The sequence below is a fragment of the Talpa europaea genome (assembly GCF_964194135.1).
Source record: "Talpa europaea genome assembly, chromosome: 5".
NCBI classification, from domain to species: domain Eukaryota; kingdom Metazoa; phylum Chordata; class Mammalia; order Eulipotyphla; family Talpidae; genus Talpa; species Talpa europaea.
In genome coordinates, this window is record NC_140071.1 from 90507476 (window position 1) to 90532962 (window position 25487).

The 25487-nt window shown below is 34.5% G+C and overlaps 1 protein-coding gene across 1 annotated transcript in view; it reads right to left on the bottom strand.

Annotated features, from left to right (window-relative positions):
• The window catches only part of PTPN13 (protein tyrosine phosphatase non-receptor type 13), a gene marked incomplete at both ends in the record, with an annotated part of 165822 nt that overhangs the window by 30932 nt on the left and 109403 nt on the right, over nt 1–25487 (bottom strand). The window contains 10 exon segments of the mRNA XM_084234234.1: nt 6382–6452; nt 11260–11470; nt 11567–11738; nt 12383–12541; nt 13633–13816; nt 14913–15277; nt 16798–16896; nt 17013–17227; nt 18449–18593; nt 19289–19374. Coding sequence (XP_084090360.1) covers nt 6382–6452; nt 11260–11470; nt 11567–11738; nt 12383–12541; nt 13633–13816; nt 14913–15277; nt 16798–16896; nt 17013–17227; nt 18449–18593; nt 19289–19374 — 1707 coding nt within the window.

Consider the following 25487-nt stretch of genomic DNA (forward strand, 5'->3'; position numbering starts at 1 on the left):
TCCTGTCAACAGGTTGAGTGACGAATGATTAAAAAAACAATCATAGAGCCTCCCTGGTGGTGCAAAGGGTTAAGCAGCACACTATGGAGCAATCAGCAGCCTCTGCAGCATGAGTTGATACCTTTCACTCTGTATACTTATTTTGATTTACTTATATTGTTGTATGTATCAACAATTCATTTTTATTTTGTTGTTTGTATATAACTGTACAATTTTTGGTCATCTGAGTGGTTTCTGATTTTAGCTATTACAAAGATACTTCTAAAAACTTTCCTATAGAGAAGTACAAAGGAAAAAGAACGAAGAAAGACTTCGGGAACTATCTGACTCCATGAGGAAAGGAAATATAAGAGTTATAGGAATTCCAGAAGGAGAGGAGAGAGATGTAGGAACAGAGAAAATATTCAAAGAGATAATTGAAGAGAACTTCCCAAATGCGAAGAAGGAGCTGAAAATTGATATACAAGAAGCAAGAAGAACACCAAACTTCCACGACGAAAGGAAAAATACAGCAAGACACATAATAGTAAAGCTCCCAAGAATCCAGGACAAGGAAAAAATAATGAAGCTGGCAAGAGGGAAGAAACAGATAACATTCAAAGGAAAACCAATCAGGCTGACATCAGACTTCTCGAAGAAACACTACGGGCAAGGAGAGAGTGGAGGGACATAGTCAACAGACTCCAAGAAAACAGATGCCAACCAAGACTACTCTATCCCGCAAAGCTCTCCTTCCTCTATGAAGAAAGAATAAGGACCTTCCCAGACAAAGAGAAACTCCGGAATTTCATTATGACTAAACCCCCACTCCAAAAAATACTACAAGGAATCCTAAAGCCAGAAGCTCAGAGGGACAAATAACGACGAAAGAAGGCCAAAAAAAAAAAAAGTTATTAAAAGAATAAATAAATAAAATCAAAGGAAAGACAAACACAATGGCAAATACAGATGCTAACATATCAATATTAACTCTAAATGTAAATGGACTAAACTCTTCAATAAAAAGACACAGAGTTGCAGCCTGGATTAAGAAACAAAACCCAACCTTTTGCTGTCTCCAGGAAACACATTTAGCTACAAAAGATAAAAAAAGGCTCAAAGTTAAAGGATGGAAAACAATCCTACAAGCGAATGGACCAAAAAAGAAAGCAGGAACAGCTATACTTATATCAGATAAAACAGACTTCAAACTCAAAAAAATAAAAAGAGACCCCAATGGTCATTACATTATGATCAAGGGGACAATACTTCAAGAAGAAATAACACTCATTAACATATACTCACCAAACAAAGGAGCACCAAAATATATCAGACAACTGTTGTCCTCTCTGAAAACAGACATCAGAGAAAACACATACGTAGTGGGAGACTTCAACACACCACTATCAACAATGGAGAGATCAACAAGACAAAAAATAAGTAAAGAAACTAAAGCTCTAAATAAGGACCTAGAGCATTTGGGCTTAACAGACATCTATAGAACACTAAACCCCCAAAAAACGGAGTACACATTTTTCTCAAGTGCACACGGATCATTCTCCAGGATCGATCACATACTGGGGCACAAGACAAACATCAACAGATACACAAAGATTGAAATCATACCAACCATCTTTTCTAACCATGAAGGCATCAAACTAGAAATAAACCATAAAAGGAAGGCAAGGAACTTTCCTACCTCATGGAGATTAAAAACCACACTACTGGAAGACCACTGGACTAATGAGGAGATCAAAGAAGAAATTAAAAAATTCTTTGAATTGAATGACAAGGAGGACACCAATATCCTAAATGTATGGGATGCAGCAAAAGCAGTAACAAGAGGAAAATATATAGCAATAGAAGCTCACATCAAGAAACAAGAAAGAACTCAAAGAAACAACCTAATCTCGAAGCTCAAAGATCTAGAAAAAGAACAAAAAAACCCCAAAACCAGTAGAAGAAAAGAAATAATAAAAACCAAAGCAGAAATAAATGAAATTGAAATGAAAAATACAGTCCAAAAGATCAATGAAACCAAGAGCTGGTTCTTTGAAAAAAAAAATCAATAAAATAGATAAACCCCTAGCCAGGCTCACAAAGGAAAAAAGGGAGAAAGCACAAATAAACAGGATCACAAATGAAAGAGGAGAAATCACAACGGACACAGCAGAAATCAAAAGAATAATCAGTAACTACTATGAACAGTTATATGGAAACAAGTTCAACAATCTAGAGGAGATGGACAAATTCCTACAACTCTACAATCACCCAAAGCTAGATAAAGAAGAAATAGAACAGACCAATTACAATTAGCGAAATTGAAATGGTAATCAAAAACCTCCCCAAAAACAAAAGCCCAGGACCTGATGGATTTACAAATGAATTCTACCAAACATTCAGAGACGAATTAGTGCCTAGCCTTCACAAACTCTTCCAAAAAATTGAGACGGAAGGGACAATACCAAACACGTTCTATGAAGCCAACATTACACTAATACCAAAATCGAACAAGGACAACACAAAAAAGGAAAACTACAGGCCAATCTCCCTAATGAACACTGATGCAAAAATCCTCATTAAAATTTTAGCTATCAGAATCCAACAACGTATCCATAAGATAATTCACCACGACCAAGTAGGATTCATTCCAGGGACACAAGGATGGTTTTACATCCGAAAATCCATCAACGTTATCCAACACATCAACAAAAAGAAATATAAAAACCATATGATAATATCAATAGACGCCGAGAAAGCTTTCAACAAAGTGCAACACCCATTCTTGATAAAAGCCCTTGAAATTCTTGAGATACAAGGAACATACCTCAACATCATAAAGGCCATCTATGACAAGCCAACAGCCAGTATCATTCTCAATGGTGATAAGCTGAAATCAATTCCATCAAGATCTGGAACAAGACAAGGATGTCCACTCTCACCACTGCTTTTCAATATAATACTGGAAGTCCTAGCCAGAGCAATAAGACAAGAAAAGACATCCAAGGAATCCAAATAGGAAAAGAAGAAGTCAAACTATCACTATTTGCAGATGATATGATAATATACGTAGAGAACCCCAAAAACTCCACAGAAAAACTAATTCAACTAATCAATCAGTTCAGTAAAGTGGCAGGATGCAAAATCAACACGCAAAAGTCAGTAGCCTTCCTATACACAAACAATAAATCTGAAGAAGAAGAAATAAAAAAACCCATCCCTTTTATTATTGAAACAAAAAAAAATCAAATATTTGGGAATAAATCTAACAAAAGAGGTAAAGGACCTATACAAAGAAAACTATAAAACACTGTTAAAAGAAATAGAAGAAGACACAAAGAAATGTAAAGACATCCCCTGCTCATGGATTGGAAGAATAAACATTATTAAAATGGCCATCCTACCAAAAGCAATCTACAGATTCAATGCTATTCCAATCAAAATTTCAATGTCATTCTTCAAAGAAATAGAACAATTATTGATGAAATTCATATGGAATCACAAAAAAACCCCGAATAGCCAAAGCTCTCCTGAAAAAAAAAGAAGGGAATGGAGGCATCACACTCCCAGACTTCAAACTGTACTACAAAGCCATAATAATCAAAACTGCATGGTATTGGAACAAGAACAGACATACAGACCAATGGAATCGAATAGAAAATCCAGAAATAAACCCACAGATTTATGGTCAACTAATCTTTGACAAAGGAGCAAAGAATATGCATTGGAGCAAAGAAAGTTTGTTCAATAAATGGTGCTGGGAAAACTGGGTCGCTACATGCAAAAGAATGAAGCTTGACCACTACCTCACACCATACACGAAAATCAACTCAAAATGGATTAAAGAACTAGACATAAGACCTGAAACCATAAAATACATAGAAGGAAATATAGGCGAAACACTACGTGATTTGCACATCAAAGACATCTTTACAGACACATCACCCAAAGCAGTGATAGTGAAGGCAAAGATAAACAGCTGGGACTACATCAAATTAAAGAGCTTCTGCACAGCAAAAGAGACAATAACAAAAACAAAGAGAAATCCCATCAACTGGGAGAACATTTTTGCACCCAACACTAATGATAATGGACTGATCACAAAAATCTGCAAAGAGCTGATGAGACTCAACAACAACAAAGAAAATAATCCTGTCAAAAAATGGGCAGAAGAGCTAAAAAGAAACTTCTCTGAAGAGGAAATGCAAATGGCCAACAGGCATATGAAAAAATGTTCAACATCACTTGTCATCAGGGAAATGCAAATCAAAACTACCATGAGATACCATCTTACACCAATGAGAATGGCACATAGTAAAAAAACTAGCAACAACAAATGTTGGCGAGGGTGTGGAGAAAAAGGAACTCTCCTGCACTGTTGGTGGGAGTGCAAACTGGTCCAACCACTATGGAGAGCTGTGTGGAGATTTCTGGACCTACTAAACATAGAGCTTCCATATGATCCAGCAATTCCACTCCTAGGTATCTACCCAAAGGACACAGAAACATCAATTCCAAAGAACACCTGCACCCCTATGTTTATAGCAGCACTGTTTACAATAGCTAAGCTTTGGAAACAACCCAAATGCCCAAAAATAGATGACTGGATCAAGAAGATGTGGTACATACACAACATGGAATATTACTCAGCATTCAAAGAAGATAAGCACATGCAATTTGCAGCAACATGGATGGCGCTGGAAGGGATCATGCTCAGTGAAATAAGCCAAAAAGAAAAAGAAAAATACCGGATGGTCTCACTCATAGCAGGAATCTAGAAAACTTAAATAAGGGACCAGGAAAATGAATAACTATAAGAAAGTGAAAATCAGAATCAACAAAAAACTATGAAACAGAGACACTTTTGGGGAGGTGGGGGGCGGGAGGGGAGGGATTGGGATCAGAAAGGGGGGGTTGCAATTGTATGGGGAATATAAAAATAAAAATTATTATTTAAAAAAAAATAAAGATATCGGATGACTAAAAAAAAAAAAATAAATAAAAACTTTCCTATACAAGTTTTTGTGCAAGGATATATGAGGAATGGCTGGATCACATGGTAGGTAGGCATATGTTTAACTGTTTTCCAAAATGATTTTTCCATTTTCCATTCCCATCAGTGTAACAGATTCCGATTACATGTGTTAACAGGAATCGGTACTATATATATGACAGACCCAGGTTTGTTCCTGTATCCTTAGTTCTATGAGAGTCAAGTCAGAGAGTTCCATAAAGACAGATCATTAGGCAGTTTCTTCAAGGGGGCAGTTGCTCTATTCAGTTTTAAAAATTAAAATGGGAGTCTTCCAAAGTTCATAGAAAAATGCTCTTCAGATTGTTCTGTAAGATAGTCTGACCCAAATGTGAACTGAACTATTAAAGCAGTAAGAAGAATGCCTAAGACATTCAAGGTAACAACAGGAGAGTCATAGATGTGCTTTAGCTTTTAGAAGATAATCAAACTACAAGTGCAATTTCTTAGTTACTTTGGTATTTAATAATACTGCTAGATAAAAGTTTAGTTATATATGGAGTTCTATATCTAGATTTCAAATATACTCAGACACAAATTTCCCTGTATCTAAATTCTTGTAGTAATAAAGGTACATTTACTAAACTCAATTACATAAATGAGAGCACAGAGCCAGACATCCTTGGTTTAAATTCTGGCTCTACCTAACTTGGTGAAGTTGAATATTTCTTGATGCCTCAGCTTTCCTTTCTATAAAAGTAACACCACTGTCACATGGTTGTTGTGCGCATTAAAACACTTAGAACATTTACACATGAGCTTAGCTAACTAAAAGGCTGAGAAGTGACAAAACACTTAAAATAGCATTAATTTTAATTACTGCCATACCTACTAATACTATAATTGCCATTCTTATGCTAGAATGTCAGACAGATACATTGTTAATTCAATGCTAATATTCACAATGCCTACAACAGAAGTGGCACAGAGAAGAAATTCAATAACTTTCTAGGCAAAAATGTGATAGTCATGGTGATAAGACAATCAGTGATATGTATTACTTTATAAAACATATTATTATATTTATGATTTGTTATGAACTTATGAGGCAGATACTAATTGTCCTATTTACTAAGGAAATGGAGGTGTAGCTATTAATGAAGTAATTTGCTAAGGTCACACAGAACTTAAAAATTCAGATCTAACAAACTCTGAACACCATGGTCCATGCTGCTCTACTATTTCCTATTACACACTGAATTTCAGAGATGTCTTTAAGTAACTCTCTTTAAGTAATAACAGTGATCCTGCAAAACAACCTGTAAGGGTAATAAAGACATTTTAGCGACATTATCCAAACTTGCATTTGTAAGAACAGAAATAGTTACTTTTCCATTCCTATTGGTATCATAAAATGAATATATCCTTACCATTGGATTTAGTTGACTCTGGAGTTGAAATAGCAGAACTCTTAGAACTGGGGACCACTGGAAGACCATCTCTGTATTGTTAAAAAAAAGAAGAAGAAGAAGAAAAGGCAATTGTAAATTTAAGATGTTTAAGTATCTTTCAAACTATCTGCTAAATATTAAGCTCCAGGAGTTTTGTATAGGTGTCAGGAAATCTAGGTACCCATTAAAGTTGTAGATAAACTTTTATTATTCTTCATTGTTGAAAGAACAGAAGCTACAAAGAAATGGGAAAATATGCCCTGTTTATGAATTGGAAGAATCAACATTGTCAAAATGGTCATTCTACCCAAAGCAATACCCAGATTCAACACAGTCCCAATAAAAACATCAGTGGCATGTTTCAAAGAACTGGAGCAAATATTAGTGAAATTCATATGGGCTCATAAAGCCAGACTTCTCAGCCCATCTCATCTCGCTTTGACTAGCAAAAGCAATCTTGACAAAGAAGAAAGAGAACGGAGGTATCACACTTCCAAGATCTCAAGTTAGAGTATCAACATAAAGCCATAATAATGAAAACAGCCAGGTACTGGAACAAAAACAGACACACAGACATGGAATAGAATTGAGAGCCCAGAAATAAACACAAAAATACGTGGACAACTAATCCATGACAAAGGAGCCAAAAACATACATTGGAACAAGGACAGTCCCTTCAATATATGGCACTGGGAAAACTGAAAAAGAATGAAACTAGACCATGATCTCATACCATGCACCAAAATCAACTCAAAATGGATTAAAGGATTTGATGTAAAACCTGAAAACACAGAATACATAGAAGAAAACATAGGCAAACATTTCATGACATGAGCTTTAGTGATGCCTTTAGGGATTTGCTCCTGACAACTAAGTAAACAAGAACATAAACAGTTGGGACTACACCAAACTTTAAAGCTCCTGTACAGTGCAACAAACCATAACTGAAATGAAAAGACATCCTATTGAATGGGAGAAAATACCTGCACACCATATATGTGACAAAGGATGGATATCAAAGATATACAAAGAAATCATAAAATACTACAAAAATAAAACAAATAACCCAATCAAGAAATAGGCAAAAGATACTAGGGGAAAAGCAAAGCATTGGTACTCCATAGAACCCATTGCATTGATAGAGATTAGTCACTTGAATTAAATATACCAAGGGCAGTAGATTTTGCCATCTTCATTTTACAGCTGTACATATTAAGACATCACTGTTCAATAACGTGCACTCTATTGTCATGAGAATTAGCGACAGACCAAAAAATGAAATTCCCATGGCCTCAGTTCAAGATCAACTCTCCCAAACTCTTTAACACTGTGAGAATATAACATCAAGGGCAAATGTTATTTCCCCAACAAAACAGAAGAGTAAATCAGCAAATCTACTTTCTCCCTACCCTGGAGGCAGGAGTGGGGATTGGGAGTTGGGGCGGTGAGGGTTGGGGGAGAAAAAGAATTAAAAAGAAATAGGCAAAAGAACTAAACAGACACTTTTCTAAAGAAGACAGTCAAATGGCCAGCAGGCACATGAAAATGTTTGCAATCACTTATTACTAGAGAAATAAAAATCAAGACCACAATGAGATACTATTCCATACCTGTGAGAATGGCCCATATTGAAAAGACCAGAAATTAGGAGTAATGGCGAGGATGTAGAGAAAAGGTGGGAAAGGAAGCCCTCCTACACTGCTGATGGGAATGCAAAGTAGTACAGCCCTTATGGAAAGCAGTATAGAGGTGTCTCAAAATAGTAAACAAAGATCTGCCATTTGATCCAGTAATTTCATTCCTAGGCATCTATCCAAAAAATTCAAAATCACTAATTTGAAAGGAAACTTGCACTTTGATGTTTATTGTAGTACTCTTAACTAGAGCTAAACTATGGAAACCATCTAAAGGCCCCAGAACAGATGAGTGGATCAAAAAGATGTGGTATATATACACAATGGAATACTACTTAGCAATCAAAAGATAAACTCATGCCATTTGTGGCAACATGGATGGTGCTTGAAAGGATAATGTTAAGTGAAATAAGTCAGAAGGAGAAAGATAAATACTGGATAATGTGGAATATAAAGTAACTAAATTAATATTCAGATAAAGACAAGCTGAAAAACAAACCCTTGGAAGCTAACTACAGAAGAGGGGGCAGGAGAAGGGTAAGAGCAAAGAGGGAAGGATGCACAATGGCCTGTGGTGCTGGAATATAGGTAAGATGGTGGTGAGTGCACTACAGTGGTGATACCTGATGTCAGTACCCTAATATTACCTCGGTTAAAAATAATTAAAAAAGAAAAGTGACTTATGGAAACTGATAGACAAAAAAAACAAAACAAAACAGGAAAGCATTTATTTCATCTAGCAGATGATACAATGTGAATATTTATGCGTAAAGCCTTTACTAAAGATACTCTATTTGAAATATTTAATAAAAATTTTTATTGGTCTTCAAATATGTTTATTTCTGGAGGGAGATATTCTTGCTCCAAAAAGATCAAGAATAACTTATTTTGTATAATTTTTCTTTGGGTTTCAGTTCAACACATTACACTATTTCCCCTCAATTTAAAAGACTAATGATATTTAAGATCTATTAACTCAGTTCACTGTCACTTAGGTGATAGTTCAGAGATGACACTTAGAAGTCACAGATGGCCACATTTCATATACCTAAAGTCCTTGATGCATGTTTTTCTTTTAAATTACTTACAATGAAAATCTAGATAAGATATTTATATTCAAAGGACTACAAGAATTATATTACCCAATGTGAAAACAGGTCACAAAGAGCAACACTGAAAAGACAGGGCAGGTATGAAATCTTATTAGTATCAATACTTGAGAGAAATGGGAGGTAAGTAGTGCTGAGAGAATTTACTGTGGTCCCTAACCAACTCTTTATGTTATTTGCTGGATGCTGCATAAATATAGGGCCCTGACTGCTTTTTATCTGGGTTACTTCTTAAGGCTGTTTATGGTGAGCAAGATTGAGGAATGAAGTAATCTGTCTTTTCCAATCAACAGCAGGATTTCGTATAGGCCACCCTAAAGTGAGAGGTTCCCAGGCTCTGCCTACAGTATTCGTGTTCAGCCTATTGCATATGCAGAAATCCACAAGGGCCACTTGTGGCACTTAGAAGATGTGTGGAAGTGATATCAATACCAGGATGCTGCCTGCTGTGACGTTAATAATAAAGTTATTTTTGTCTCTACTCTAGGGATTTCATTTTGTCTTTTACCAACAGAGTAAAATCTCAGACCCTTATAGTTCTTAGCATAAAGATAATTGCCATAAATACTGCTACTGCATGGATGGACTTGAAAGAGATCAGATGTACACAAGAATGGAGAGAGAACTGGAAGAACGAGGGAAAAGTAACTGTGACTACCAATACTTTACCTTTAGGGACTCATAATGAAGATAAAAGTAAAAATATGAAAAAGTGTGTTTGCAGGTCTGCAGTAAAGGAAGCTCTACTGATTTTGAGGTAAAAAGTTCAGCTAGATATATGATTAGCAGAAAGATAGTCACAAAAATACTTTCCAGATTGCTTGAGGAATTACCTCTCCCACTAATTAATATTCACCTATACTGATGGAAATAACTGTATGTCAATCTGATTTTTAAAAATATATGTGGGAAAGAAATCACGGAGTACATTCAAGGAAAAAAATATACAATGTAACTTAAAGGTACAAAGGGAATGAATTAGTATATTATCAAACGGTTTAATTAGTAGTTCCATACGTAAAATTCATCATGTTTCACAGATACAAATGTGAATTTTTTCTTCATATAAATCTGTAACCTAGAAAGCCTAGGTTCACATACACTGTGACAGGCAGAATAAATGGCTCCCAGAAATGTGCACATTTTAATCCTTGGACCCTGTGAATATGTTACTTTATAGGGCAAAAGGACTTTGCAGATATAATGAAGTTAAGGATTTAGAGACAGGATTATCCAGAATTGTCTGGCTGGGTCCAAAGTAATTACAAGGGTCTTTATAAGTGAAAAAAGGAAGGTAACAATGTCAGAGTCAGAGAATAATAGGAAATTAATGGAAAGTTTTTCAATTTATTTCCATTTATAAGTGCAAGAACTGTTGTTATTAGAATTTTTTTTTTAATAATATGAAATTGATACGAGATACAGTGAATGTGTTAGTTCCAAGCCCACTAGTAACAGACAAGAGGTGCAGGTAGGACAACTCCATTCCATTTCTGGGAATGGGCCAGGGCTGTCCTGGGGCTAATCAATATATTCTTATCCTTTGCATCAATTTGGACTGGCCTGGATTTAAGTGTAAGCAATCAGCTTAAAGTACTTATTTTACCATAGTGATTGGTGAGCTTTGTTTGAAGACTACTCTGGTTGGTGTGGTATTCAGGCAGGAGGCAGCAATATGATGTGGTAATTTTACTAACATGAAGAAACCCATTATTCTTGAGAGAATAACAAAATAGCAAAAAAACTGAGCCAGAGCCCTATCTGATTCTGATGAGCATCGTATCTTCGGACTTTTTAAATCATAAAAGTCAATAAATTTCTTGTCTTGTTTAAACCAATTTGATTTGCATTTTGTTACTCGTAATTGAAAGCATCCTAACTGACAAAAGATGCTAACTAGTCTACCGATGACTGCAAACGTGTGTCCCAACACGAATCCACTTAAAGTGCTCTCAGAATCTTCTATGAGGAAGTCTTAACTTCACTAACTCCTGCCAATGTAATCTATAAATTATTAATTTAGGAGTATCTTTTAAAGAAAACATGGGTATAATCAATAGCCTGAAATGCACATAAACACACACAAACAAAATCCACAAATAATTGGAGAGTACCTTGTTGCTTTCAGTACCACTGAAGGAAGTGACATGTCTAAAGTTCTCTTAGTTTCTTCCAAGGTCATTCCTTGTGTGCTAACTCCATTCACATAATGGATGATGTCTAATAGTTGGAGATTACCCTCAATGGCTGCAGGTGACCTTGGATTGATATCACTGATATACACCACTTGATGAAGGCTGTTAAGCCCTCCTGATAAGGAAAAACCTTCAGGGAGAAGAAAATATTTGTTTCCTTAGTCTTAAGAGCACTTAAAATCCAGCCAAAAAAAATCACACCACAAAAAGCTTGAATTTGAGTTACCCAATTCTTCGTTTGTGCACATTAATGTAATGTCAGGTAGCAAGTGAGGTAGCACTGGCATCCTGGGTAATTCTAGAATCCGTCCAAGAACTATTCTGACTGTTTTGGGTGCAGCTCTGAGGAGATTCACTGCATCTGTGTGAGTCATATTTGTAACATCGGTATCATTAACCTACAAAAATGAGAAAGGGGCAAAGCAGGATTATAAGCTTTGGAACACAGACATTGCCAATAAAATACAGTAATGTTCCTACCTGTTTATATAATATATATTAGGCAGTGTAAGATGCATAGTAAAGAATGGTCTTGAGTTTATTATTAATCTCCTTTATCATAAAAATCATAAGTATAATAATCACTTAAATATAAAGAAATAATGTAAAAAACATTTAACACATGCATCCTTAGTTTGCTAATATATTAAATTTATTATATAGTGTATAAATTATATAACTTATAAATATATGTATATGTAATATACTTATTAAAAATGAGATAATTTATATTTAATAAATTTATTATATATGTATTTTATAATTATAACTTATATATCATATATAAATAAGATATAAATAATTTATTTTCTTTCCCTGAGATGCAGGATGGCTTGTAAAGCCATAACTAAGATTAGAGGAACTGCCAAATTAAAGAAGAGATCTTGACACATTTCCCAAACTGTTAACTTACTTTGAAGTACAGGAAAACATAAATCACACAGAGATAGTGTTATTAACTCAACCTTCTTGCTCTGTCTTCTTCAATCCTAACTTGCCTCTAGCTGCATTTGCACAAATCCATTTCACTTAAACATCTCACCTTTATGAGCCGATCCCCAGGTTTTAGTCTTCCATCACTTTTGGCTGGATCTTGAATGACATCATGAACATAACAACCAATGCTCTGACTGCCTTTGGTTACTGTAAAACCCAGGCTTCCTTTTTCTGATTTAATTAGGGTAATGAGGAGTTCTACTTCCTAAGGGAAGAAAACAATGACTCATTCATGTTGTCTATTTTGCCCTATGGAAAAACAGAAAGAGGACCTCCATTTCTGTTGAATAACAGGAAAAGGAAACCTTAATAGGGCACTAAACTTGCCTGAGTGAAGATGCCATGTCTAACTTGACTCTAAATAGAATACTTCCTGCCTCTCCTCTGCCCACCATGTAAACCTTAGTTTTAAATACAACATATTGTGTTTGTCTAGAGATAGCTGAGACAGAATTTACCTATGGCTCAATTTTTGTATTTTCAGGATAAACAAGGACACATGAGAGGTTATACTTTGATGATCAAAGAGTACTTTTGGGGAGAAGGTTCAGAAAAATTCTTCATGTATTTCTAAACTACGAAAATAGATGCCAAGAGTCACATCTTATTTTTGATAAAAAGATTAATTCAAGGATTATTTTTACCGACTGCTGAAATGAAAGATGTAGATGTTACACAAACATACAACCCACACACTAATGAATATTTATTACTTGGATAAGAAAAACACTATTGAAAAAGTCTGAATTTCAATGTAAAGAATATTATACATGGGGATTTGGCTTCAAATCAGAATTTATAAGTTGAACTTTAGTATAATGTAAGGATTCTATTTGGGTTCGCACATACAAGTGTAGAGGAGAAAAAAGTACATTCAAACTGATAAAAAATTAAATAGGTAACCCAGAATTTGGGAAATGAAAATCTTTACTCTCTACTCTATAGCAGGTACTAAATTATGTGTTCTGTATATGTTACTTCCTTCAATCCTCACAATTCATGGAGATTTTAGCTCCATTTTATAGCTGAAGCTATTAAGACTAAAACTTAAGTAATTTTGTCCAAATTGCCAAATCACAGTAAGTGACTGATAGAATCAGGATTTGATCCAAGGGCTTTTTGCCCTTTCCCCCTTATTTATCAGCAAAGAAACACACTAGCTATGTTATCCATTTACTGGAAAAAGAAATGAAACTACTCTAAAAGACAGCCTTTTCCCTAACTAAAAGGAAACTGTGCATATACATGATACTTGAGAAAATACGGAGTTTTCTTATTACAGAGGAAACAACTCACCAGCTCAAAATCTTCAAGGTGGGTTTCCAAATCATTTTTCAATGATGTCAAGCTTTCTTGTCTAGTTGGTTCAGAAGTATGATGTAAATGATATTTATCCATTGAATTCAAGGAAGCAGATTCTGACTGGAGTTGACAACTCAGCCCAGCAGCCACATCCAGTGGGAGAGGGAAGGGTGGATTACTACAGAGACAAAGAAGCAAGACTATTTTCAAACACATTTTGAAGTCAATATAGTAAGTTTGCCTCACAAACAGAAAATACTTAGCTAATTCATGCCTACTTTTGATGGAAATCCTAGTTACTTTTTGTCTGAACATGAATTCGCATCTGTTATGCTGCTAATAATATTGCCATTTTTTATTTTCTGCCCAGGTTCTATTTTCACAAAGCTCTTTAAATGGCATAAAATAGTAATACCAGTTAAATAAACTTAAAAATCAATTGCTAGCGCTAATTCAAGACTGAAGCTAACGTTGTCAGATTTCTAATGCATATTTCAACATAAGACAAAGAAGAAATAAGAATTAAGGTCTTAGGGGCCTCCCTGGTGGTGCAGTGGTTGAGCGCTGGGTTGCGAAGCTGCCCGCAGCCTTTGCGGCGCTGGTTCGATCCCTGGCTGCTCCCCGGCCACCGGAGGAGGGGCCCACATGGCACGCAGACCTCTCCTGCCGCCCGCTGCTCCCCTCAGCAGTGTACTTCGGTCCTTCTGCCTGCTCTGCTCCCCGCTCTGGCTCTGGTGAATTCTCTCACCCTCCCACGCTTCTGACTGTACCCAGTGCTTGCATCAATCAATAAATAAATCTTTAAAAAAAAAATAACCAAACAGTAAAATGTAGGAATAACTACTAGAGGTATAGATGTAGTCTTTTTCTTTGTATGCATCTATGCTTCCAATCATTTCTTCTTTCCCCAGCTTCTGTACTCTTCTAATGTCCTACCCTCTTCCTCTTCATAACTTCCCTTTTTATTTCTGCTCCCTCCTCGCTCATCCTTCCACTATTTAAATAGATCTCTTTCTGTTAAACGGTGTGAATACATACAAATAACTTATATATAATCCTAATGAAAAGGGAATCAAAGCTAAGGCTTAATGGAGAGAGAGCTTAGTGGTTTGCTAACTAGAACTGTCAGTTACAATAACTAGAGATCAAATAAAATATCATTAACCTTAATTACTATGAGGGTCACATACACATTTCATTTTTAGAGAAATGGAGGTTACTGTTTCTGTAGTTACAACAGTTGCTTTGAGTACTACACATAATATTGACAATACCTGTCCTCAAATTCTGGTTTATTGAGTGTTTTCTGTGGGTAATAAAACATGGTAGAAATAGTATCTTCTTGACGCTTGGGCGCTCCATGATGACTTTGCCCTTGTGATGCGATGTTGTTTAGAGTCTGGTGTAAAGTTGAATTCCACCTCATATTTGGTTTCTTTGCTGCAACTTTCATCATGTCTTCTTCTCCACTCCCACTGCTGTCACTATAACTATCTCTCTTGGATGGGGATGTGCATTGTTTCATGTTTTTGTCAGACATTTCATTTTCATCTGAGTTGATGCCTTGCTCCACACCTGCCGGTTGAGAAGGGTCTTTATTGCTGTTTGGAAGTCCTTGTGCTGGAGAGTGCAGTGGGGTCTGCAATGGAACATTTAAGCAGATCAGAGTGTGACAACTTTTATAAACATGAAACATTTACCTGAAAATGAACATGTTGAACAATAACACATTTTATTGAAGTAACATTGGTTTATAACATTATTTGGGTTTCAGGTGTATAGCTTCATAAATCAGCATTTGTACACACTATATTATGTTATCAAAAGTCTAGTTTTCTAGACATAGTACTTTTCATTAATATATTCATTGAATTTTCTGATAATAAATTTCTGATAATAATTTTCCAGTAATTTAAGTTCACTAGAGAAAATATATATAAATTCCATAGATAAAAATAACTGTTAACATTGTATGACATTTTAAATCAAAATTAGAATTTTATATATATAGTATATAGTACTGTATGTATACTATATAGTGTATATAGTGTATATAATAGTTTGTATTCTACTTTCAAAATTTAGGATTTTATGAGTATTTTCTGATGTTCTTAAATATGCTTTGATAACAACTGCATTTAACTCTATAATAGTCACACAGATGGCAGTAACTTCAATTTATTTCAGAATTCATCTTTTATTGGAGACAGAGTTGTTTTTACTAATAAAAATCTAGGAGAACTTCTTTGCAGATTTTCATCTGACTTTCTGATTATTTCCTTTTATTTTATTTTTTAACGTGGCCAGCATATAGGATGTTGTTAAAGTCCTTGTTAAATATTTCCAGGAAAACGGTATTAATTCATCTACTAACCAAGAGCATTATACTTAGTTTGTACTATTTGGTGCTATAATGAAGCTTATAGAAATTTTTCTTTCCTATTGACTGTCCCTATAACACTGCCCTCTCCCCTCTCCTCTCCATATATCAGGACAATATACTCCTGTGTTTCATGCTCAGGAGTTAGGTTTACTGGTGATGAAACACTATTTTAAGTAGACAGGCTGAGGTTCTCTTTCTTCAATTATATTATTATTCATTTATATGATAATGATTCCTAGTTATCAGTATGCAATTTACAAATAACCATCAAAATAGATGTTAGATGTTAGGTCCTTCAGTTATTCTTTGATAATAGGAAGGTAAATGTACAAACATATCCCTTTTTCTGTGATTTCTAGAGTTAAAATTAACAGCAAATCTTAAATAATTCTTATTTTATCTAAATGAGCTCAGAATGAGAATTACTTTTCCCATTTTGATTCAATGAAGAAATGGACAAAAGTTTTTGGTAACCATTTCATGTCTTTTTCTATATAAGATATCATAATATTGTATTATAAGTTATTTTTGTGCTTAGAAAACAATTTTCCAAAATCCTAGCTTTCTAGAATTGGAAGGAAGAGAAAAGAAAGTGAATTGAATTACTTTAGATTATAATATGGAATGCATTTAAAGGTCAACACACAAGATAATTCTCCCAGTTAAAGAAGTAACTGGGTATGAAATCCAGATCAATCAATGCCGACAATACTATAGATAAATTAATCACCCAGTTGATACTCTATCTAAATATAATTAGTTTTCATAGGTCTCACCAAAAGAGCACTGTCAATTTCTGGTAGCACGCCAGGAGGAGGTCTACAGAGAAGCAGGGATACTTCTGGAGATGTTCCTCGGAGAATAGATATGACTTCCTGGGAGCACCATGAATGACAAATGAAGACACAGTTAAACCAGCATGATGAAACATTCTGAAATGTCAATCTGTCTTAATATTAAAAATACTATACTCTTTAAGATGGTGTCTCACCTGCTGAGACAGTCCTTTCAAGGAGGCTCCATTGACTTTCAAGATAACATCTCCCACATCAATTTTTCTACTTTCTGCTGCTGGCTGTCCAGGGAAGAGCTTTTTAACTCTTACTATGGTGGTATTCATTTGCTCGGGTGTAAGATTATCTTCTCGAGAAAAACTGAATCCTAAGCCTGAGCTATTTTTAAATAACTTTACTTCAAATGTATTCTCTGAAGAAGAAAAAAAATTAATTTTCTTAACATACAGTGAATTCATATGAACATACAAACACACACTTTTAGAATATTATACCATTTTCTCACAATATTTACAGCTTTATATATGCTTGTTGCATTCTTACCCTGTTCTCAAATTTTACTTCACCCTCTCTATTATTAAGTAAACTAAACTTAATATACTAATCTGCCTGAAAAGAGGGTTCTGAAAAAGAAATTATACTTTAATCCCAGGTGTTTTTAAAAAAGGGATAAACCCAGGGAAGGAGAAGAATGAGAGAAACTAGGTATACAATGGGAGACAAATGGTAAGAACAACAAAACAAATGTTAGAAAAGGGCACCGGGAGGAAGTTATCATGCTAACATTTTGGTGAGGGATGGTTTAATCTATTAAATTGAAATGGCATTATTATAAAATTCTCATCAGTAAGAGTTTTGGAAGAAATAAAAATATAGCATAATGAGAAAAAAGTAGCCATGTTAATTTTATTTTCATTATTAGGAAAAATATACATGGGGCTATTTTTTTCCTCATTTTCAGGACAATTTATAGATGCTTACATTTATGTAATCAAATAAGGAATTAAAATAAGACAAAATAATAACTATATACTATCAATATCACTCATAAAATAAAGGACATACCTCTGAAGAGAAAGATGTACTCTTACTAATATTAATAGTCTATTTTATGAACAATTTATTCTTATAAAAACACTACTACATCATTCTTAATTTTCTTATTTTACTTCAATAGCAGCATATCCAAGAGTTGGTAAAGTTTGTAATAGTCCATAAAATTAAATAGAAAGAGAAAATGTATGTGTTACAGTCTAATATGGATTTGAAGCTGGTAATTATTTTTATTATTTTTTAAAATTTATATTTACTTTAATTTTTATTTATTTTTCCCTTACAAAATTCATTTCAAAAAAGAGATGAATTTACTAAAAATCAGAAAAGAATAATTTCATTTTGAATTTTACAATTACTTAATGTGCTATTAAGTGATCATAATCTGTTTCACGCATAACTTCATTATCTTTCAGATGCTATGAGTTGCAAATATTTAAGTGTTGCATCAGAGTGTTATTAACCCTTGACATGAATACCACAAATAACATGGTATGAATTGTGATACAAAATATAACATCAAATTTTGAATAAATCAGGGATAATTTAAAAGTTAGATGGAATTTTCCTTATGGCTGACCTTCAGTGACAAAGCTGTAATCGTTGATAGCAGTTATTTTCTTGATCATTTTGTCATCTGGATTTGGAAGAGTACATTGTGGGGTTATAGAAACATGGTCTTTAGGTGCTGGAGACTGTCCCTTTTCTAACAACAGATGAACCACCTGGACAAATGGAACAGCACTTCATTAATAAAAATAATTATAATGAAATAGATAACATTTTCAAGACTTTGTATAGTTAATGCTATAAAATCATTTAATGTAACTACCTGGTCCACCAAATTATAGTTAGAATGAGAAAAAAACTGAGTGACCAAAGCAAAGGTTTAGAGATTTTAAAATCAAGTTTCTACTCTAAAAAAGAAAAGTGGCTTAAAGTAAAAACACTATTATAAAAATAACAAACCTGCAATAAAATTTTGGTGTTAGAATAAAACCGTCACTGCACTATGAATATAAAAGATCAATGTAGTAAAATAATTATGAAAATGTGATCAATCCTGACTAAAATTTGTTAGAGTAAATGAATTTAGCTTTTGGGCTAAAGAAAGATTGTGATTGAAAATCACTGGAAATTCATAGACGTTTATGAAAAATTTCTAAATACAATCTGTACCTTTCCTCCTGTTAGAGCTCTTTGGTAATATTAGGGCTAAATGTAATATAGGAAGTCACTTTTTTCAGTAAAAGCATCTTGCTGTAATACTTTTCAATTTGGAGGAAAACACACCAGGATGTTTAAATGAATCATGTTTAGTTTGTTGTCTAATACGTTTGGAGTTCTCAATGAGAATGATTATTCACACATATTATGTTCCTTTCAGGGCTCTTAAAAGGTTGGTATAATGATTTATTACCTGTCCTGTATTTCTCAGTGTTTCCACAGCTTGCTTATGGGTAGCTCCTTCCAGACTAACCCCATTGACAGCTAGGACACGATCACCTGTGAATTAGGTAGCAATTTTGAATAAAGCAAATTATAAAATAAAGATTCTACATGGTCTTTAATGTATTGTGGTTTTAATTTGTATTAATTTGTTTGAGGGGAGACAGAAAATTCTGGACAAAATTATCTCACTTAGTTTCTTTAGAATATATTTAATTTCTATCTCATTTCTATGGCTAATATTAGGTACATTTCAGAAAAAGATACTGTACATACTACAAAATCAGTTTTAAGTCATGGTAAAAGATAACTGAACCATAAATATAAGGAGATTGTAGGAAAGTCCCTAGTTATTATTAGAAATGTAGATGTCAGTGTTTATACAACGGTACTATTCTTTTTCCATTCTTTAGAAATTTGCTCCTCTGAACAAAATAAGAACTAGACACTGTCAAGGTATCTTTGATACTAGAAAATGTATTAGGAATAATGCTGAGGTTTTTATGTGATAACCTGAAAATGACTGCACTGAAATCAACAGGGAAACATCTTCTCTAAGATGTCTTTAATGATGCACTAGACCAGATAAATATAACAGATATATGCAGAGCATTGTATTTAAAAAGCAAAACATACACATTCTTTGCAAGAGCATATGAAGAATTCTCAAGGACAAATCATGCTGGGAAACGAAACACCTAAATAATCTTAAGAAGATTAAATTCATACTAAGAATATTTTTCTGACCACAATGGTATGAGGTTAGAAAGTAACTACAAAAAGAAAGTTGGAGAAAACACAAATACGAAGAGATTAAACATTTAAATGAACAACCAATGGGTCACTGAAGAAAGTAAAGGAGAAATAAAAAAAATCTGGAAACATGAAAATGGAAATATACATACTAGAATTTTGGTGATGTAGCAAAAACAGTGCCCAGAGGGAAGTTCATGACAATATAGATTCACTTCAAGAAACATGAAAAATTGCAAATAAATAATTTAACACTACACATAAAGGAACTAGAAAAAGAACAAAGTTAAAAGTCAGTAGAAGGAAGAACATAATAAAAATCACAGGTGAAATAGACTACAACACAACAAAAATACAAAAGGTTAATGAAATGGAGAGCTAGACATCTTTTGGGGGTAACAAAGTTGATGAACCTTGGACTAGACCCATTAAGAAAAAAAGGGGAAAGACTCAAATAAACCAAAAATAAAAGATGAGTCTTTACAATGGATACCACAGAAATACAAAGGATCATAAGGGACTAGTATGAATGAATATCTCTATGTCAACAAATGGGGCAACCTAGAGGAAACCTAGATACATTGCTTGAATTGTACAACATCCTACGATTAATGAAGAAACAGAAAATCTGAACAGACCTATCACAAGTGAAGAAATGAAAACAGCTATCAAAACCTCCCAAGAACCATAAGTCCAGGACCAGATGGCTTCACTGGTATATTTGACCTAATGTCCAAAGAATCCTTTTGTACTCTTCCCAAAAATTGAGGAGAGATTTCTCTTTTCATGAGGCAAGTATAACACTGATACCAAAACCAAACAAGAATAGCACACAGCACAAAAAGAAAATATAAAGTTCATAATCTCTGATAAGTAAAAATGCAAGGACCTCAACAAAATATTAGCAAATAGAATTTAAGAATACATTTAAAAGATCATACAACATGAACAATTGGGGTTTATTCAGGATGCAAGGATAGTTCAACATAAACAAATTCATCAACATGTTTCACTAAATCAACAAAAATAAAAGGTAAATATCATATGGTCATATAAATAGATGCAGAAAAGGCATTTGATGAAATTCGCCTTCCATTTATGACTAAAATAGGGCCTCCCTGGTGGCGCAAGGGATTAAGATGCAATCTATGAAGCTATCCACAGCCACTGTAACACAAATTCAATGCCCTGAGCCAGGGAGCTACCCACATGGCGCAACAGACCTCTGCTTACTCGCCCACTGCTCCCCTCAGCAGTGTTTTTCATCAGTCTGCCTGTTCTGTTCCCCACTCTGTCTCTGGTAATACTCTCACCCCCCACACCTCTGGCCTGTACCCCAGTTCTCGTATGAATAAATAAATCTTAAAAAAAAATAAAACCACTAGGAACACACTTTTAAAGGTAATAAAGGCCACATACGACAAACTCATAGCTAGTATCACATTCAATGGGGAAAAACTAAAGGCTTTTCCTCTAAGATCAGGAACAAGGAAGCCAACTCTCACCAGTATTATTTAACATAGTATTAGAAGTACTGACCAGACCAATTATGCAAGGAAAAGAAATAAAAAGTATCCAGATTGAAAAGGAAGAAGCAAAACTGCATATAGATGACATATTATTCATGAAATACCTTAAAGACCACCAAAAAGCTACAGAAATAGTAAATGAAGAATGTAAAGTTGCAAGCTAGAATCAGCAGGTTGTGCTACTGTACACAGTAAAATAGGTAAAAGGGAAAATAAAATAATAGCATTTATGATTTCATCTAATAACATACCTAGGAATAAATTTAACAAGGAAATGAAGGACTTGTCCACTTAAAATTATAAAACACTGTTGAAAAAAAAGACTGAGAGAACACAAAGAAAAGAAACATATTCCAAGTTCATGGATTAGAAGACTCAATATTGTCAAAATGGGCATTTTACCTAAAGCAATAAACAGATTCAACACAACTCCTATTCTGATCCCCACATAAAGTCTGGGCCTTGCAGAGTCCCACCACCACCTAACACCAGCAAACTCCAGCTGCTCTCAGTGAAGAGCTCCTCACCCCAGGCACATCCACAAGTGCCTTGAGAACCTGCATGGGTCCCAATTTGACAGCTCAGGTCCCTGCCTGACAGTGGCAGCAATCTCCAGTAAACCTTCAGTGAGCACTCAGGCCTAATGCGGTAGGGGTGGAGACCCAACTAGCAAATGCCAAACCCATAGCAGTGGGGTTCTGAAAGCAATGGGGAGGCGGAATAATATAATAAACAGCCATAGTTGTTTAAGGGGTTTGCCATACCAAAGAGAGAACAAATCTTCAGAACCAATCATAAAGAGACAGAAGATCCGTTCCTTTATCAGACACAGAATTTAAGCATGCAATCATAAAGAAATTCAAAGGAATCAGAGAAGGCTCAGAAAAGTGGATCATGTATATAAGGAAAATACAAAAGAAATGAAGTCCTGAGAAACATAATCAAGAAACAGAGATTGAAAATGAAACTCTAAAGAAGGAAATAAAGAGCTACAGGGTGAAAAAAGATTTAAATAAGAGGTGAAAAATACTACAGAAAGCTGCAGAAATAGAATAAACCAAATGGAGGATATAACACTTATGAATATGTACTCACCCAATAAAGGAGCACCAAAATATATCAGATACTCTCACCAATAGACAAATCAATGAGCCAAAAAATGAATAGGGTCATAAAATCTTTAAACAAAAAATTAGACTATATAGACCTAACAGACATCTATAGGAACCTACACTCTCCAAAAACAGAACACACATTTTTCTTACATGCACATGGCACATTCTCCAAAACTGACCAAAAGACAAATATTAACAAATTCACAAAGACTGAAATCATACCAAATTATCTTCTCAGTATCAGGGTAGAGATAAACTATAAAAAGCAGAGAAAATCTAAGAAGAAATTGTAAACTATCTTGAGACAAGTAACAATGAGGACAGAAACTTCTGGAATGTATGGGACACAGCAAAAGAGTACTAAGAGGGAAGTATATAGCAACACAGGCCCATGTCAAGAAATAAGAAAGCTGACTGGATCAAGAAGATGTGGTACATATATACCATGGAATATTACTCAGCATTCAAAAAAGATAAACACATGCAATTTGCAGCAACATGGATGGCGCTGGAAGGGATCATGCTCAGCGAAATAAGCCAAAAAGAAAAAGAAAAATACTGGATGGTCTCACTCATAGCAGGAATCTAGAAAACTTAAATAAGGGACCAGGAAAATGAATAACTATAAGAAAGTGAAAATCAAAATCAACAAAAAACTATTAACCAGAGACACTTTTTGGGGGGTGGGGGGCGGGAGGGGAGGGATTGGGGTCAGAATGGGGGGGTTGCAATTGTATGGGGAACATAAAAATAAAATTTATTATTTAAAAAAAAAAACAAAGTGAAGAGGCAATCTGCAGAATGGAAGATAGCTGGTTATGGGTTAATATTAAAAAAAATAAGGAACTCATATAACTCAATAACAAACAAATATTACAATTAAAAAATGGGCAGAGGGTCTGAATACACATTTTCCCAAAGAAGCCAACATACATGTGAAAAGATGCTCAATACCCTTAATCATCAGGGAAAGGTAAATCAAAACCACAATGTAAGATACAGCACCTTACACATATTAGAGCTGCTGTTTTGAAAAGCAAGAGATGACAAGTGCTGGGCCTCCCCAGTGGCGCAGCGGTTACACACTGGGCTGTGAAGCTGCCTGCAGCCTCTGTAACACCGGTTCGATCCCCGGCCACCAGGCGAGGGTCCCACATGGCCGGGCAGACCTCTCCTGCCGGGCCCGCTGCTCCCCTCAGTAGCGCACTTTGTCAGTCTGCCTGTTCTGCTCTCCACTCTGGCTCTGGTGAATTCTCTCACCCTCCCGTGCTTCTGACTATAGCCCAGTGCTTGTATAAATAAATAAATAAATAAATAAATAAATAAGTAAATAAATCTTTAAAAAAAAAAAAAAAAAAGATGGCAAGTGGTGACAAGTATGCACAGAAAGGATAACCCTTCTGTACTGTTGATGGGAATGTAAATTGGTACAAACACTATAAAAACAGGATAATGATTCCTCAAAAAAAGTAAAAATATAACTGTTGCATGATATCTGTACCGCCTGTATATGCAGCATTATTTAGTATAGTAGAGAGGTGGAAACAACTTCAATGTTCAATACAATGATGAATGAATGATAAAGAAAATGCAGTACTATATGGATGGAATGTAATATTATTCAACCATAAAAAAGAATGAAATTCTGCCATTTTTGACAATATAGATGGGTCTTGAAGGCATTATGCTAATTAAAGTAAATCACAGAAAGATAAAATATTACATGTGGAATCCACAAAAACCAAACTCATAGAAACTCAGAGTAAATTAGTGGTAGCAAGGAGCAGAAGGGTGGGTAAAATGCTGACTGTGGTCAAAGGGCACAAGTTTCCATTTATAAGAACAAGTTCTTCAAGTCTAAGGTATAGCATATGACTACAGTTAGCAACAAAGTATTGTATACATGGAAGTTGCTGGGAAGAGAAAATCATGAAAAGTCCCATCTCTCTCTCACATACACAAAGGTGTGAATGAAATGAATGTGTTAACTGCTTTTAGGGTATTAAATATTTTACAATATGTACATATAGCAAATAATCATGTTTATATGACTTAAACTTATATAATGGTGTGTGTCAGTTATATCCTAATAAAGCTGGAGAAAAAGAAAAAAAAAATAAGCCCAAATAAACAACCTTGTCTTTCATCTTGGGCAATTAGAACAAGAAGAACAAAAAAATCCTAAGAGCCAATAGAAAGAAATAATAAAAATTAGAGCACAAATAAATGAAATAGAAAAAAAAAAGCCCAAAAGATTGATAAAACCAAAAGCTGGTAATTTGAAAACAAACAAACAAACAAAAAAAACCTGCCAGCAAGGCTCACTAAGAAAAAAAAGGGGGAAATGCATATAAATAGAAAAAAAAAAACAAAAGAGATATTACATCATACACTGCAGAAATTCAGAGGATAAGAGATTACTATGAACATCTGTATGCAAATTTGTCTCCAGCAGCAAGGAAAACAAAAGGTAATATAAATACCTAGGACTACCTAAAACAAAAAAGCTTCTGTATAGTGAAAAGTGACTAATCAAAATAAAGAGACACCCTACTGAATAGGAGAAAGTATTTGCACACTATACATTTGACAAGGGATGATGTAAAAGATCCATAAAGATTTCATACAACTTAACCAAAAACCCAATCAAAAAATATACAGAAAAGCCAAATAGGCACTTCTCCAAAGAAGATATGCAGATGGCCAGTAGGCACATGAAAAAATGCTCATCATTAATTATTATCAGGGAAATGCAAATTCCAACCACAATGAA